The sequence below is a fragment of the Cyprinodon variegatus genome, unplaced genomic scaffold (assembly GCF_000732505.1).
Source record: "Cyprinodon variegatus isolate N-32 unplaced genomic scaffold, C_variegatus-1.0 Scaffold31, whole genome shotgun sequence".
In the NCBI taxonomy this organism is placed as follows: Eukaryota; Metazoa; Chordata; class Actinopteri; order Cyprinodontiformes; family Cyprinodontidae; genus Cyprinodon; species Cyprinodon variegatus.
This window is the reverse complement of record NW_015150484.1, coordinates 1738758-1756656: the sequence shown is the minus strand read 5'-3', so window position 1 is coordinate 1756656 and position 17899 is coordinate 1738758. Positions and strand designations below refer to the sequence as shown.

The 17899-nt window shown below is 37.3% G+C and overlaps 1 protein-coding gene across 1 annotated transcript in view; it reads left to right on the top strand.

Moving 5' to 3' along the window:
• The first annotated feature begins 6384 nt into the window (after positions 1 to 6384).
• LOC107101478 (BTB/POZ domain-containing protein KCTD16-like) overlaps positions 6385 to 17899 on the top strand; it is a 26952-nt gene continuing 15437 nt past the window's right edge. The window contains exon 1 of the mRNA XM_015400419.1: positions 6385 to 7902. Within this exon, the coding sequence (XP_015255905.1) occupies positions 7107 to 7902 (796 nt within the window). The 5' untranslated portion in view covers positions 6385 to 7106. The remainder of the gene's footprint in view (positions 7903 to 17899) is intronic.

Sequence of the window (17899 nt, the reverse complement as noted above, 5' to 3'; positions counted from 1 at the left end):
ATACAAAATGGAGATGAAGGCAAGGCAGCCCCAGCTCTGAGCAGCGTTCAGGGAGCAGCTCTGACACCTACTGGCAGCGTGTTGGAACTGCATGGGGAAGAACGAGGTCAACCTTAGGGTTTAGAAAGAAAAATGAAAACAACTGATATATAATTAAATAATAATTAAAAAGAACACCCAAAACAGCAAAAATAGACAGAAATAGAAAAGAAAAGACAATAGATTCAAGAATTAAGAAGATAATTAAGAATAAATAAATAAAAAATAAACACACACATAAAAGCATTGAGTACTTAAAACATCAAACCAACTTTTTTGTTGTTTGGTAATAGTCAAGTTTTAATACAAAAGCGACATCCTATAAATATATCTATACATTGGATCTTTTTTTAGACACTCATGTAAAACTACAAGCTTCAACACACTATTGTCATTGTTAAATAGTTTGTTGGTGTAACTTTTTACTTGTTCTACATATCTAGAGACTTAACTCATTCTTTTTCACAGCTCAAACTCTCTTCACAGATTAACAGGATTGTTAATATTAATGACACACATTTGCTCAAACATTTCAGCAAAATTTTAGGTTTTACCTAATTCGACTACATAGCAAATTCCCATGAACTTTTCTTTTTAGAGAACTGTGACACAAACATATTAAACAATCATTACATGGTGCATATCCAATTCAACAAGGCTTATTTACTTAAAACACATAATCCCCAGGTTCAGTAAAGTATACTTGCTTAAACTAATTTCAGCCTCTTCTGTGTAAATATATATATATATATGGTCATGAGCTTTGGGTCATGACCGAAAGAAGATACAAGCGGTCATCCTGTGAGGACTCAGAGTAGAGCCTCTGCTCCTCCACATCGACAGGAGCCAGTTGAGGTGGCTCGGGCATCTGGTTAGGATGCCTCCTGGATGTCTCCCTGGTGAGGTCTTCCAGGCACGTCCCATTAGGAGGAGGCTCAGGGGGAGACCCAGGACACGCTGGAGGGATTATGTTTCTTTGCTGGCCTGGGCGCACTTTGGGATTCCCCCGGAGGAGCTGGCCCAAGTGGCTGGGAAGAGGGATGTCTGGGCCTCCCTACTGAAGCTGCTACCCCCGCGACCCGACCTTTGATAAGTGGAAGAAGATGAATGGATGGATACTTACTTAAATCAGTACTAATAAGTGTATTTATTACAAATACATGAAGTTTATTGTTTGAATTGCACAATAATCAGAGTTACCTTTAGGCATATAACACATTAAATTGTATGTGTTTGAAATAATTATACTCAATATTTATTTTAAGATTACTTTTTTAATACTAAATACATAAACTTGATGATTATACATTTAAATTAAATAGGCTTTATTATAAAATTTTATATGCATATGCATTTAATAGGTTTGTGTTAAAGTTATAAGTTAAATAAAAAAGTAAATGGGAATTTTAATAAAATTATACAAATCTTAATTTTTTTGAATGCAAAATTATAACTTGAAGGTAAATATCTACCTTCACTTCGAACTCTTTGGGGTTTTTATCACGTTTTGTTCTTGTGTTTTAGGTACATCAATCCATAAACACAGGCTTGTGTTCCCATTTCCTGTTTTTGCAGATGAAAAATAACACCACAGCATGAGGCAGCCACCACCATGCTTCGCCATAGAGCTCAGTATAGTTTTAAACAATGCCTAACGCATATGTATCAAGGTTTTTAAAAGCTGTATTACAAAAAGATGGAGTCTGCCTACTCATATGTTTTTTTCTGATGCTAGTTGGTTTTAATACATTTCATTTTGGGGGTTTCAGATGCAAGGGGCTGAATATAATTGTACAGATATTTATTGTGTTTGCGCTTTAATTCTTGTCTTGTTCAATATTGTACAATATCTTAAGTCCGATTAGCAATAAACATGACGTTTCAATATAATACAATTTTTTTAGCTGCTATGTATCGAAATTTGGAACTTTATTACTTCTGCAAATAATCAATGCTAATATAAGGTAATTAAAAGTGTTTAAATCAACTGGAGTAAATAGTCTGAACATATTAATCTCTGTATTCTTTTTACTGGTAAAGTAGTTTGAATTTAGGTATTTTATTTGTGCCATTTTGATGTTGTTTTATGACGTTTGTAATGCAATACAGACATAAATACCTTTTTTTTTAGCAAAGTTTTTTTTTTTTTATAACTTTTATTTTCATAAATCCAAAAAACACTTTCAGAAAAACAGAAACATACAATTGAACATATGCAATCCATAGAGGTTTTCTTTCAGAAAAGGAAAAAACATAAAAGAATGAGAAAGAAAATTAAAATTAAATTAAAAACACATGGGTTTAACTAAACTATATTGCTATCAAGTCTGAAAACTTTAAGGCCATATTGTTCTCCAGTAACTTAATCGAGGCATGAAAACTTTTAATATCATTTTGGAATGCTTGAAAATTTGGAGAAACTTTAAAGAATGTGCACTTGTGGATAAAGAATTTTCCCATAATGAAAATAATATTACATAACAATTCCACATTTTCATCATTAAAAGTAATGCCAAATTTAACTCCTTTATATTCAAAATTAGGAATCACATTTTTCTTTTATAACCAATCATACATCTTGTCCCAAAAAGACTTAACCACACAACAACTGTAAAAAAGATGTTCTTGTGTTTCCAGATCTTTCTGTCAAAAGTTACATACATTAACATCAAATTTAAATCTTAAACTTAAGAACTCTGCACAGGGATATATATTATTTATAGTTTTAAAATGAACTTATTTCATCTTTGGCAATATAGGAAATGAAAAAAAAAATCTTTTTTTTTTTTTTTTAGCAAAGTAGTTTCTCTCTTTTTTTCCAGGTTTAGATGCTGAGAACACTGCCCTCTAGGGGCATAAATCAGCAACTAAATTTGAAGACTGCAATAAGAAAATGTATCATTAATATATGATAATGCAATTTTTAACAGAAAAGTTAAAGTAATTCTTTAAGTATTTAGAAACAATGCACGCTTGTTTTTGCCTATCTGCAAAGAGCAATATTCAATTCCTTTCACTAAACAGGCCTGTTCACATGTCGGCCTCTTTTGTGTGAAAAATAGGAGTTGAAGTCAAATTGAGTGGGAGAAGAGGAAGTAGGACAAGGGTTTCTGCTTGTGAGCAGGAAGAATAACACAGAAAATATCCTGTTTGGATTATTTGTCTGGGGATCAGGGTGGTGCAATAGCTTTCTTGGAGACATTCAGTCATCTGAATACTGCTTAGACCAAAGATGTTAGTATTTAGGCTACAATTGATCAAACGTGATGCAGATTTTTGGCAATGGGAAAAATATGAGAGAAACACTTTTTTTTATGTTTCTTCAGAGCTGGAGCATAGAGGATATAATGAAAGAGCTTGCAAAAGCAAAGTTGCCATTTTAATGTTTAAACACATACATATATTTCACTTCCTGCCGAGTTGCGAACCGTATTGTCTTACATTATTCATGCATTAAACTCAACCCACTTCTGAAACACAAAAACTAACCTGGGTTTGCTTTGCAATGTGCGGGAAATAAGCGATGACAGAAGGATGTTTCTAATGGGAGGATGAGTGAGATGAGTAAGTCGCAGGATTTATAGGACATCTGGGAGGAGAATCATTTAGAAGCAAAAATCTAGGACATGAAATCCGTGCCTGTCACAGCTGTCCTGCTTTCTAAACAAGCCGCAGATCTAATGAAGACACAATCTACATTCTGTTTGCTGTAATATCTCGACCTCGACTCAAAACACTACAGTACCAGAGAGACAATAGTAGAAGCAAAACATCACATCACTGGAGAAAAGAGATCAGAGAGCTCGCCGTAGCTCTAAATCCCTACTGTTTAAATCCCACTCAGTCCCCTGCGGCTGCTTAGCAACCCCTCTCCAGCACAATATACTGAGAATTAACAGGGTAAAAGCGTGACCGCTGCCTCCTCCAAAAAAACACCAGTCAAGGGTGCTCTCCCTTCGTTGATGCCCTCTCTGTGTGCAGCAACAACCAAGCGGCCCCGATTTTAAAAAAAGAAGAAGCTTGGAACAAGCACACGTGGCTCCATAGAAGTCAAACAAGCTGCAAAAAGGAAAGTCACTGAAGCATTTTTTTTTCCCCTGGTGGTTTAGAAAGACACATAAAACAAAGAGGAAGAAACAAAACTAAACAAGAAGTTCCCCCCAATATTAAGGCCTGCAGTTTAATGCTTTCATTTGTGACCAACATCAAAGTGCATGACAATAGTTGTCAGTCCAAGGCTTCAGTTTTTCACTTCATGCGAAGAAGATTTTGCACCCCAAGGCACTTGGCTTCAGATTTGCACTGCTGACTCTGTCATATTTTGCCTTAATGGCTGCTATACAGTCAGTCCCAAACCTCTGCTTCCTTTACCGGGTATAATCTGGAGCAAAGCATTTCAGTAATGATGGATATTTAGGGTTCTGTACCTAAAAAGATAAGCGTACTACTTTATACAAAATGGACGAAACAAATTGACTCATAAATGACTTGATATGCATGGAATATTTACACAAGTCTTGTTGAAATAAAATACCTGTGTAAAGAGAGACAGACACCAATGTCCCTAAAACCGTTCCGTGTGGTAGTTCGTTTTCAAAAGTCACCCATGTGGACAAGTTTCTTTTATAAGACCAAAACTTTGTACATCAGAAAAGGACAGTATATGGAAAACTTATGCCACATATCCACACTGTTCCTATGGTTAAACATAGAGATGCTGGTGCCATGCTGTGGGAATACTTTTTGTTTACAGTGTGGAGAGGATGCAAAAAGCGGGTAACATAAAACTATAGCTACAACAGATTATATTACATCAAATAGCCTAATATCATGTATATTTCCAGATCTTCCCTCTAAAAAGATAATGCAGCTCAACTTATGGGAATTGTTTTAATTGGTAACAAGTAATTGAATTAAGTTTGCCCACTTTGAAACTAAATAAATTAGGTTGGTTCAACTTGGCTCTACCTTTCTCATAACTCATCTGACATAGATATGTTATCCGGAGCTAATTTCTATATTTATGCTGCTATAGATCTCAGCTGCTGGAAAACATTGGATCGCTTTTCATCATTGTGCTTCATGCTATCTCTGTTCTCCAATACTGTCGTATTTCTTAGTTCCATCCATAACTTTATGTTCTCTCTGCTGTTTCTTGTTGTAGTTGTTTCATTTGATTGGTTCCTGTTTGATTGACTCCATCATGGAGAGAAATATCAGCTGTGCTGTCACCATCAACATCTTTGTTTTTAGATGTTGGAGCCTGGCCTGTTTTTCAGTGAAGTCCTGTTTCTCCTATTGTGACTAACTGTATTTGCTCTCTTTTATCCTTTGACATGGAAGCTGGCTCAGAGCTCGTCTGCCTTACTGTGTCTTTCCTGGACAGGACCACATAGAGATAGTTATCAGTTACCTTTTGTATATCTGGTTCTTTTTGTATGTCTGCTTCTATCTCGTTGAACCCCTGTAGGCCCCCGCAGAATGCTGCTCTCACTGAGCCTGGTTCTGCTGGAGGTTTCTTTCTGTTAAAATAGAGTCTTTCCACTTCCCTGTCGCCACATGCATGCCAAAGTGAAGAAATACAGAGCTAAAAAAAAAAGCTCAATATGGAGAGTGTCTTGCAAGTCAATGACTGGATGCAATCAACTGATTTCCTCTAAAGAAACTTTTAACTAATTTCACTGTATTGTCTTCATAAAGTGCCTTGAGATGACCAGTGTTTGAATTGGCACTATATAAATAGAGTTGAACTGAATTTAATGAAATTACTTGTTACCAATTAAAGCAATTAATTTAACTTGGAGCTGTGTTGTCTTTACTATACAGAAAAGGGTAAAAATATCAGTAATTTTCTACTCCAAAAGCTGAAGGTGAGGATTCTGGGGTGATGAATACAAATATATGCCACACTATTCAGATGTTTATTTGCAAAACGTTAGAAGGCAAAAAAAAGGAGTGAAGGGGGAAGTATATTTGCGGTCTGTGCGCCATCCTGAAATAGGAATCCACCTTAAAAAAAAAAAAAAAATCAAGTCGATAATGAAGGGATCCATTTTCAATGCCCCTTATCGTCAAATAACCATGTAATAGAGCGCACCAGTCATATTTATTTTGCTCTCAGGTTGATTTTTGACGGTGATATTACACGCAGATGAGGGTAAATCAGTCATTTGGATGTGCAGCTTGTATTTGTCACAGCGGATTAGTTTTGGATCTATAGACGCTGACACCTAACCTCTCCAGGGATAAGCGCGTCAGCTGAAGGTGTTAAATATGAAAGAACCAAACTCAGGGATTAAAATCCGCGCTGCTGGGATGTTGGAGCTGCGTTATTATAACTGAATCCACTTCGCCAGATGCGCAGCGCGCCGCGCCGCCCGTGCCCACAGCAGCACGGCACAGATGCACAGCCTATCTTAGAGCATCCTTCGTGTCGATGGACTATGAATGACATTTTCCTTTAAGATGATGTAAGACTGTGCTTCACGAGTGGACACCCCACACCCCCTCCTCCCATTGTGTCACGGCTTGGAGCGATGTTATCTTAAATCTTCTGCCGTTTTAGCGGCTTCCACACTCAGCAGCTTGGTCATACTGTGCGCAAAAGAGTCCCGCTTCCTGTCTCCTCCTCCTCCTCCTCCTTCTGAGAGTGTTTCAGCATCCCAGCATTCGGAAGCAGGACAATAGGATGCGTTTACATTTTATCCTCCAGTTTATCCTGGATTTAAGAGGGCTAAATTAAGATCCAGGTTTAGTGAAACTTTTTATTGTATTCTCGTTCCTGGAAGTTCATGTCCTTTCGTTTGAAGTCTCTTCAAGCACCAAACTGCAGTGGTTGTCTGTAACATGATGCTGGTTATGAAAATCGATGGTGTTCAGAGAGGATGCGCTCGCCTTTACGCACGGGTTTGAGGAATGCATCGCAGGAGCACCTTTGGGATTGTTCTGCCATGAAAACACTCTGTGCCGGGACTGCGTCTGGATTCTGGACTGTGGTTTGAGTCTGAGCGCATCAGATGCAGCGGCAACTCACAATCTAAACTTCTAGGACGTTTTGTGCAAGAGAAATGGCACTGAGCGAAAACTGCAAAACGCAGCCCGTTAAAGACCAGGGCTCGGTGCAAAGCCCTCCGTCGGATGTGGTGGAGCTCAACGTGGGAGGGCAGGTTTATTACACCCGTTACACCACCCTCACCAGCTTCCAGAACTCCTTACTTGGGAAGTTGTTTTCTAACAAAAAGGGTTCCTCTAATGACTTATCACGGGACCTCAGAGGGCGGTATTTTATTGACAGAGATGGATTTTTGTTCCGGTACGTGTTGGATTACCTCAGAGACAAGCAAGTTGTCCTTCCTGACCACTTTCCAGAGAGGGGGAGGCTGAAAAGAGAGGCAGAGTACTTCCAGTTGCCAGAACTGGTCAAACTTCTATCAGCTGAGGAGTCCAAAGTGGTTCTAGATGACAGCGACTGGGATGAGGAGTCACAGGGCAGTGATCAGAGGTTGTACCCATCTTACTCCCTGGACAGGAGGTATGGCTACATCACTGTGGCCTACAGAGGCAGAGAGAGCCACACTGACCCCAAGACCAAAAAGTTACCCAGAATCTTCATCAGCAGCAGGATTGGACTGGCCAAGGAGGTGTTTGGAGACACCCTGAATGAGAACAGGGATCTGGACAGACCACCGGACAGATACACCTGCAGGTTTTACCTCAGGTTCAAGCATCTGGAGAGGGCTTTTGACATGCTGTCAGAGAGCGGCTTTCACATTGTGGCCTGCAATACTTCCCTGACGGCGTCCTCCATGGGTCATTATGCAGACGACAGAGTCTGGTCCAACTACACACAGTACATCTTCTACCGTGAGTGGAGGTTTCATTCCTCTTTCTGTTTAAGCAATGCCGAATGGCCAGGGGCGACCTCAGAAGGTTTTCTAAAAGGTGGCCAGATGGGGCCCACTACAGGACAACATAAAACATAAATGTAATTTTAGACAGTAAATCATGTCTTTTATTGATTCCATCATGAAAATGATAATATTTAGCTTAAGTGCACAAAGTGGTGTAGAGTGAGAGTTTCTTTTTCTTATATTTTAAAAATGTTTTTATAGGGCTACTGGTATTAAATGAGTTTTAAACATTATTCAATACATAAGACATTAATTTAATAATGTGGCACTACTGAAAAAGTATGCCTATGTGCATTATATACATTTGTTACTGCGATGAGGTTCCCTTTGCATGATCTGTGGGATTATACCTTCCGTAAAAATTCAAAAAATATCCACTGGACTTGGTTTTCAAGATTTGAAGACGTTTCTCCACCTCTCCAGGAGGCTTTCTCAATTCAAATGTCTGGATCCGCAGTGAGTTTGAGTCTTATATAGACAAAGCCTTGTATTGCTTGGAAACATGCAAATGGTAACCGATGAATGGGTCGTTTAGTTCCATCGTTAGCCTGTAATATCTGTGGGATTATAATCAAAGACAAGATCAGCCTGTGGTGCTTTTTAGGTAATAAGGAAGCCCAGGAACCTTTTATATGATCTAAAACTCATTGTTGTTCCTGCTATGACATCATCATGGGCGGTTCTAGAAAGGGACCAACAGGAACCCCCTGCAGAACTGGTTCTGACCTGTTATTGCTCCTGTACAAAAAACAAAAAAATACACTGCAAAAATTGAAATATAACTAAGTCAATTTTTCTTTAAAATAAGTGTATTTTTAATTTGAGCAGGTAGATAAGATAATTTGTAGATGAAATAAGATAAGAGGGGGAAAAAAAGCATTTATCTTAATTAAAGAGTATAATATCTCATTTTGCAAATCATCTTATTTACCTGCATCAATTAAGAGCAAATGCACATTTTGCTTTGCAAGTGCAATACTAAATCAATTTCTTTTGATGAGATCCACTGATTGATGAAACTGTAACTGGTTTGTTCATGGGACTGATTTAAGTTCTTAAACAGTTGAACAGTTCTTTATAAATTACAGCCAGCTTTAAGCTTTAGCTATTAAAATAGGTTCACAGTTTTCACCTGGATCACGAGTCTGAATCCCTGGTTTTCTGGCTGTCCTAATATACTAAACAATGCACTCTTGGCCTGTTTTTTTTTTGTGTGTGATTGTTATTTTTTTGTTTTATTTAAAATGCTTGGGTACATCCTGTTTTGGTTTACCCGCTGCACAACTTCATTGTATAATTTCTGCATTCAAAATACATGTTTATCAGTCTTGTTTAACATTTTTATTTTTTATTTTTATGCTTTCATTACCTCCACAAAACAACAAAAGGCCATCGTAAGGCATAAAATGCAAGGAATATCAGTTTGGCAGAAATCTTTTAAATATTTCTTGTGTACCCATAGGATTTTATTTAAAGCTCATAGTCTGGAAGTTAATGGATTTAAGTCATGTTGATACACCTGATAAATAAATATTGCACCAAATAAAAACTTCTCCTGCCATTTGAATAAATAATTGCAAGAAATATATTGAAAACCTTTTAACAGTCTGGAAAGGGGGTGACAGTGGTAAAGCACCACATTCATAGAAGGGGGGTTTGTCCTTTCCCAACTCCCATTCCTTGTTGGTGACCTGTAGGCCTTTTCACAAACATGGTGTTAAATTGAAAAAGCAGCCATCCAAAAACACAGCAACGGAGGGGATAAAAAAAGATTAAAAGGAAGGAAGAAAACTCATCCTCCCGTCACCCATTCCCTCTACGTGTTCGAATCCCTTTTAGCGGCTGTCTGCAAACTTCTGTTCAGGGTCCGAGATTAGAGACAGACTTGGCCACGCTCCCCAAGGGAAGTTGAGTCACAATGCTGCTACACTTCAAGTACACATGTGTCATGAGTAAACACAGCTTATTGCTCAGATCCTTAAAGCTGCTGGGTTATGAATAATATAGCACCAGCGAGCAGCAAGGAAAGTAGGAGAGATATAACGTGTTCAGTTGTGAATCAGTAATACTCGGAAACAAAGACTGTGCATCGGCTAATAACTTAATTAGCAGCAAATCTGGTTCATTCCTGTGCAGAGAAGGCAGACATATGGCCAATTAAAAAGCACTTTGTTCATCACTGAATGGCTCCCTTTAGAAAAGCTGCAATACGCAGTGCCTTGGCGAAGTATATGCACACATTTTGTTACATTAGTGACCAAAAACCTTTACATATTATATTCAGACATTATATTTTAGACTAGTGGTACATATGAGAAAAAACGGGAATTTGAGAAAATATTAATATTGGAGTCACATTTTGACATTTTTCCTTTATTACATTGACCCCACCCCATTTTATGAGCTTCAGCTTCTTGGTCACTAAAAATACACACTGTGGGGATTAGGGGCATGCATCTCTGCATGATTAGTCTCTGAAAATATGATTTTCAGCCAACTTTTGCAATTAAGAAATCCTTTGCTTCTCTGAGAAGCACATGTTGATGCTGCAGGGATGATTTGCAACTGAATAGATCGTGCAGTTCTATTAAAACGAACAGAAAACGGTGTATAACTGTAAAAAAGACTAAAATGATGTGCTGTTTTCTATATTTTAAATATTAAATCTGAACTTAATTTGTGTTAGCTGTCCTTTGCTCAGATACCCCTAAAGATTAAATTAGCAGTTGTTTGCTAATTTTTTAGCAAACAACTGCTAATCTAATTAGCCGTGCTCCCCACGCTGCATGTTACCCCCTGGAAACATCCTCCCCATGGTGAAAAATGATTGTGGTAGCATCATGCTGTGGGTTTGTTTTTCCTGAGCAGAAATCAGAATTTTGCCATGAGTTGATGCTCCTTCTCTGCGCCTCTTGGTTTTAATGCGCCTGCAGATTTGCTCCTACTCATGTGTGGACCTGTGTCTGTTTGCTCATTTCAACTTTTCTCACTTTGAGGGTGGAACCAACTCCAGAAAGTAAACTGCTAACGATAAGCTACTCCTCAGGAAGTCCCAAAACTATTGTTTTCTTTCTAGCTGCAGCTAGAGTTGTGCAATACTACTTATTTTGGTACTAGTGCAATACCAAGTAAATACGTTGCAAGTATTATTGATATTGATACCAGTACCGATACCTTTTAATGTCTAAGGTTGAAAACAAACCTGACTTTGAAATGCTGTTGTGGTTTTAACTTTGTTCACGTTTGATTTACTTTTGGTAACATATTAGCATACAGAGAAGAAACAACAGAAAACAGAACAAATGTTTGCATTTTTCTTTAATAAGCAAAGTGTGAAACATATGAAGGCAAAATGATACAAAATCTGTTTCACGTTAGATGTTGTTAAAAAACTCCAAAGAATAATTACCAGAAGCCCCAATGTGACAAAGCTTGACACAAAAAAATGCTCAACAGTAGTTGCAAACTGATTAGAAATGTAAAAGTCTTTGTTCAACTACAAACCAGAATTCATTTAAGCCTGACTTTCCTCAATAAATAAGTGAGGCTAATATTAGCTTAGCTCATACCAAGTTCCGAATTGAACATTACTTATTTTAGAACCTATGGCTTATGACTGAAACTTAATATGTAAGCTATTTAATCATGACTTAACCATTTTTTAAATCTTTAAAGGTACTGTGGAGGATTTTTGTGAATTTTTGAAAAGACCCGCCCTCTCCACTTTAAAAAAATGCACATGCACAACCCTGTACCCGCTCCTGAGAGGGAACGCCTATTAAACACGTGTGAGAGTTTGTTTAAAAGTTGCCGTTCTCATAGCACATAAAAGCTTACTGTGTCCATACATCGCCCTAACCCCTAAATGCTTCAATCACTATAGAGCGGGGATTATACAGTGGACTTTATAGTGAACTGAGTTATGATCACTGCTTTTTTCTCCATTGGTCACGTAACTCCTCCTCCACTGCTCGATACCTGCGCCATCTTTGTTATTAGTCACCACTTTCAGGTAGCTACAGTCTATGGTCACAGCTGGCCGCTGTGACAGCAAATCTTGTGCTTTGTGAGGAGAGCTCTCAGCGCAAAGCATTCTCGGATATATCTGCCTCTTATAAGGCCTTTCTTTTCTTCTCAGACACTTTAAAGACACTTTTTCTCTTATGACCCTTAGGATTTTAAAAGAGCCGCTGTGAGAAATGTGAGCTTCAATGACTGTCCAAAAATATAGCTCACCGCACATACAACTGGAAGTGCGCATGTACAGAAAAAGATGGGGGACGAGCACACAAGACGGCCTTACGTAACCATCGCACCAGAATGATTGACAATTAGGAGGACCAATTATTTAGATGATCCACCTCTACATAAAAGATCGTCCTTTATACTTTTAAGAGAGCAGCAATTTAGCTTAATTTTCTAACGTTACTAGCCGCAACTAGGAAGAAAACAGTACTGTCTCAAGAGGCTGGATTTTCTGAAATGTAGTTAGTCACAGGCAGTTTACTTTCTCATGTTAGTTCCACCCTAAAAGTTAAACAACTTGACATAAGTGCACAGAAACAGGACCACACACAAGCATGAGAGAATCTACAGGCACAGCAACCCAGGAGCCTCATGCTTGTGACGTATTGAGTGCCTCATGATATTAAATCTATAGGCACAGAATGTTCAAAATGCACTTGGAGAGTAGTTTAAGTCAGTGTGTTTAAAAAAAACAGCTTGTTTAAATCTTTATTACGCCTGTGCACTTTTGGCAGAATTCTAACTCCATACCATGGCAAAATGGGAGTTGATCTGAGGATTGTATATAGCTAAATAGGTAGCAATCCTAGAAGAAAAACTGTTAGAGGCTGAAAAGGACTTGATATTATAAGCAGGTTCTCCCATCACATGCTCTTGAGTCAGTCCCTCATATAAACTGAACAAAATACTTTTGAGTTTCTTTCTTGGAGGTGATAAAGGGCAAAAATTTATTGTAGGAGTAATTTTCCAAGGTGTTACATCTGAAGTGCAGAGCTTCTTTTCAAATAGTGTAATTTTTACACTAAGTGTTCTTTTATGGCCCTCTAAAATTACCCACATGGGATTCCCAAAGTCGTTCATTATTCTCAAGCACAGTATACACTATGGATGTTCTCTCTCGCTGTTAAAAAAATGCCCCTTAGAAGTTGGGGAGAGATTGGAAGATGGCAAAGTCCAGCAGGAGGGGGAAAAAGGACGAAGAGAGAGGAAGGCCAAAGTTGTCATAAGAAAGTGAAGTGGAACAGATGGAGGGAGAGAGCTGCAGAGAAAGAAGAGGATGAGGATGAGGGAGTAAAAGTTGCATGAGACCTGGCCATGGGGAGAGGGAGCTGAGGCAGAGAGAAGCAAGAGGGAGAAGGAACATAAATAGATGAAAGTAAAGATGAGGCAGGAAAGTTCATCGAGTGTGAAGAAGTGGTGGGAGGAAAATATTTGGTTGATGAGACCGTCTCAAGAAAAGGGGGAGAGATGCTTTTTATTACAAGAGGGTTAGAGTTAGAGGAAACATGCATGTTTTTGGAAGCGGAGACCTTGTCAGAATGATGGATAGATACATCAAAAGCAGAGAAGCGTAAGAGAACCTTGCTTTAGAGCATCGCAGCGGCCCGGATCCACCATCAGAACTAATACTGTAACCTCATTGTAAATGTGGGACACTGGAAGGCCTAGAGCAGGTAGCCCTGATAAAACAACGCAGGCAGACAAACAGACATTTTAAGAAGAGGGGGGATGAAACAGAATAAAGCTTTATTATTGTTTAGTTATTCTCATTCAGCAGAACCTTATGCTGTTTTCTGCTTAATGCTTTTAAGTATGCAAGCATCCTAACAGCAACTCATATGGAGGAAAACAATACGCCTAGTTGAGAGTGAAAAATTAACAATCCCGGGTAGTAAGCAAAGAGAGAGACTTTTCTTCCAGCCTGTCGGTTTCTTTGCATCATTCATGTAGCTGTTCTCCTTAAAAGCATCAGTAGTTTACCGCAGCTCCACTGGTTCAACACATTAGTATGGACATTTTGCATAATGCTCACTGTGATGTTTTCTCTTCCTGGTTTGCATTCTGTGCAGAAATTCAGGTTGATTTCTTTCCTTGTCAGGACTTCCAAGCCAAGCTTTGTTTAGTTTCTCAAACTTTGTTAAAAATATGCTTTTGGTTCCTTGTTACAAAAAGAGAAGAAAAAGTAGAAAGTTTAACAAAGGGGCATGTTCATCAAGGGGTCACAGCATCATAATTAATTAAACTAGCAAGATGAATTAGAATAATTTCAGCAATTACTCAGCTCAAACTAGGGTGAACTGATTAGATGGCTTTGAAAACAGAAGCATATATAATTAAAGAGTTACTGAAGCACAACTTGTCATGATTAGAAAATATGGTTTTTATCAAAGCTGAAGATTTGCTATGGATGTAGGGCCAGGGTCACCAAGGCAGGTTAGGAAAACTGCAAATCAATGGACAGTAGAGTCTCTTTCGTAGCCAAATCAGAAGAAATATAACTTCACAATAAATGTAAATGGGAATCACATAAACAAAGGTTTTTAAATAATTTCTTTATTATTTCATATACAGGGAAAACATCATTTTAAATGGTTTTAAGGGAGAATAAATCTACAGTTAAATCAAATGCAATAAACCTTAAAAAACTATTTGAAGAAGAGATTATTCATTAAAAGTTAAAAATAAATAATTAAAATCAATGAGGTCCATTTAAAGCCTTGCTGAAACATAACAGGGTTTAGTATACAGAGATAAGCATTTAGGCTGTGGTGCTTTTTAACATTTTAATTGTTTTGTTAATGTTTGCATTGCATACATTGAAATTACCAAGTTATTTTCTGTACCCAATTCAGATGGGTATTTTGTACCCTTTTTCACAAGCAACTGTTTGAAATAATTTTCAATAATATGGTCTCAGAATGCTATGTAGAAAAGTGGGTGTGATAAATAAAATCTTTAGTGAAATAATTATTTTGCAATTTATCTTTTATTAGTCAAATAAGAATGCAAAATCTGGCCGGTGGGTGTTTCATAAACAATGGGGCACAGCATGCATTAAGCATCTCTTAACTAAATCAATACCTACTGTAATACACCTGATGAATAAGGATACAAGTTTATAGTATCAGTCATTATTTCAGGATTAATACATTTTATAGAGGAAAGAATCCCCTCTATCAAAACTGACACCCCCACTAGGAAATAATGTCAGAAATAGGAACAGCTTTTCTACATTTTCAAGACATTTCAAGAGAGAGAGAACCATCTGCACACCATCAAACATATTTGGACGGAAATGAGCACCCTTTTTAGCAATACTACGTATTATCAATGCAATTTTATCCCAATCAGCAGTCCACATGGAAAAGTAACTTACAAGGAGTCTGTCTTTTAAAAAAGAAAATGATAATTATGTAACTAACTGATTAACACAAAGGTGCTCCTTTTGTACATAGGAACATTTCTCTGTTGATTAGTGGCAAAATGCATTTTTATTTTAGATAATTGAATAAATAGTTTATCTCTTGATGTTGCTAGCTTATAGCTTTAATAAATAGATCCGCTAAATGTTCAGTTGTTTGTGTTGTTGTCATGCCTTTGGTAACCTGTTCTTTTTCAGTACCCCTGCTGGTAACCAAGTAATTTCTCATTTTCCTTAACAGATACTGTAAATTTTTTTTGTGATTAAACAAAAATAAATTAGCAGAAATTCTCTATTTGTTAAAGAAACAACATTTTTATGTATCCAGGTGTCTGATAAAAACGAGGCCTAGCTTACAGCCTTGGATGGGCCTGGGATAACTTAACTAGAAATCTTCCCCCCATCTGTCACATTTATATATTTTTTTTTACCAGCCCCCTCCCCTAATACTTTATATTTAGCCATTCAATTTTAAATTAAAATATATCTAACCTAAGTTGAATTTTTTATAATGTTTTTAAAATCTGGATTGCCCAGTCAATGCAAGGATTGCAACAATGGAACCAGATATAGGGCAAAATTATCCATTTAAAAATGTTAATTTTCCGATATAAACTTTTTGGCTTCCTTCTCTACAGCACATAATAAAAGTCTTAAAACCCTTTAAAAAATCCAAATCATTAAGATTAATTTTGTTGTCACAAGACTTGTTTTATTTTATTGTAAGTCAGAGAGATGATGAAATAATTGATAAGGATTTATAATAACTGATGATAATAATTTAAAGCAAAAATATTTATGTATTCATTTAGGATGATAGTTCCATTATTTTGATTTGTACATCTTCAGTTACATTTAGATGTGGAATACTAATAACAATAGAAATAATTTTCAATTTTCTGTAAAAAAAAAAAAAAGTGTCACTTGAGGCTTTCCATACCTGCTGTAATCTCAATTATTCATATTTACAGAGTTAAGCTCATGTGAAATGTTTAAATTTGAGCTCCAAATGTGATTAAAACCTTTCTTTAGCCGTTAAGGCTCTTCAAAAGGATCATTTTGATTATTCACTTTAGCCCACCTCCAGCGTGACCCAGCAGGTGCCAAGGTGTTTACGACTGGTTTTTACATCAGCCTAGAGCAAATTAGCAACATAAAAATGCACAGCCACTGAGCAATAGTTATTGTGCCTGTCCTAATCATTTCTTTATTTAGCAGAGACACAACAGGTTCCTGGCAGACAACTCTGAGTTTGTATCTATTAGAGCAGAGGCACAGAGAGCAGGCACGTGCTATGTCGAGGCTAAAAGCAACAGGAGCAGTGAAACAAGCCGAAGCTTCTCTGCAGAGGGCTGAGCTGAGATTGGGCTTTTAACGGACAGTGCAGTAAGCAGATCACTCACAGCCCATATGGGCTTTGTTAGTTTTCTCCGTGAGAAATGTTATGTGTGGCGTGATTGCGTGAGAATTCAGGGAAATGCATGAAATGACAGTTCTAGTTTCTAACTTCTACAGAGTTGATAATAGTTTATTAAATGAAACACATTTAAACATATGAGCCTTACCAATATCTCTGAGGCACAAACGCAACAAATGACAAAAACAACCGACTGAGGGGACATCAGTTACATTCTTGTTAAAATATTTAAGTAATTTATGTTAACAAAAAATGTGCTAATGTAAGAACAAAATTGATATGAACTTGATTTTAATTTAATGGCTTATATTATATACCTTCAAAGACTCAGTTTTACAGTGTATTGAAAGGGATAATTCACCAAGTGTTTGAAAAGGTTTAAACTGCATTATAACGGACTTGAAAATGATTTAAAGAAAATGAATAATAAGTAGTGTTGTGCCGATGCCATTTTTGGCAATGATACCCATACCCGATACCTGTCTGTGCCGTATTGGCCGATACCATCTGTTTAAAATTGATGTGTGTGTACACATGAAAAACTGCATACTACTTGGGTGTAATATAATTGGCATAATGGCTTTGTCAAGCTGCTGCCTACCTTTGTGAAGCAGAAAAAAAAGACTAAAACAAAGTGAATCCAGTAGAACTTTTTATTGCCTACCTGGAATGGGTGACAATAGTTGAAGAAACTTTTGGTGCCCTATTTGTTAATACTAGCAGGTACTGATACCCCCCCCCCCAATACTGTTATCGGTATTGGTGCAACACTAATAATAAGATAATTCAAAATAGAATGATTAGGGAGGTATGACAAGGCAATTTATTTATACTATCATAAAATTGTTGATGTAAACTCAGAATGTTGCTTTTAAGTTAAATTTTCTCCTGGGGAGGACAAGGTTTTCTTGAGCTTTGCTACTAACGTATCATTTGCAAGTAATTACTCCATAGCCTGAATGCACACGGTAAGTCTTTGTTTACATGACTTTTTGGGAAATTTCACTGATTTGAATTCCTTTTATATTGCCTAACCCAGGCCTTAAAGCTACAGTGTGTAATAATTACAGGGATATACAGTCAGAA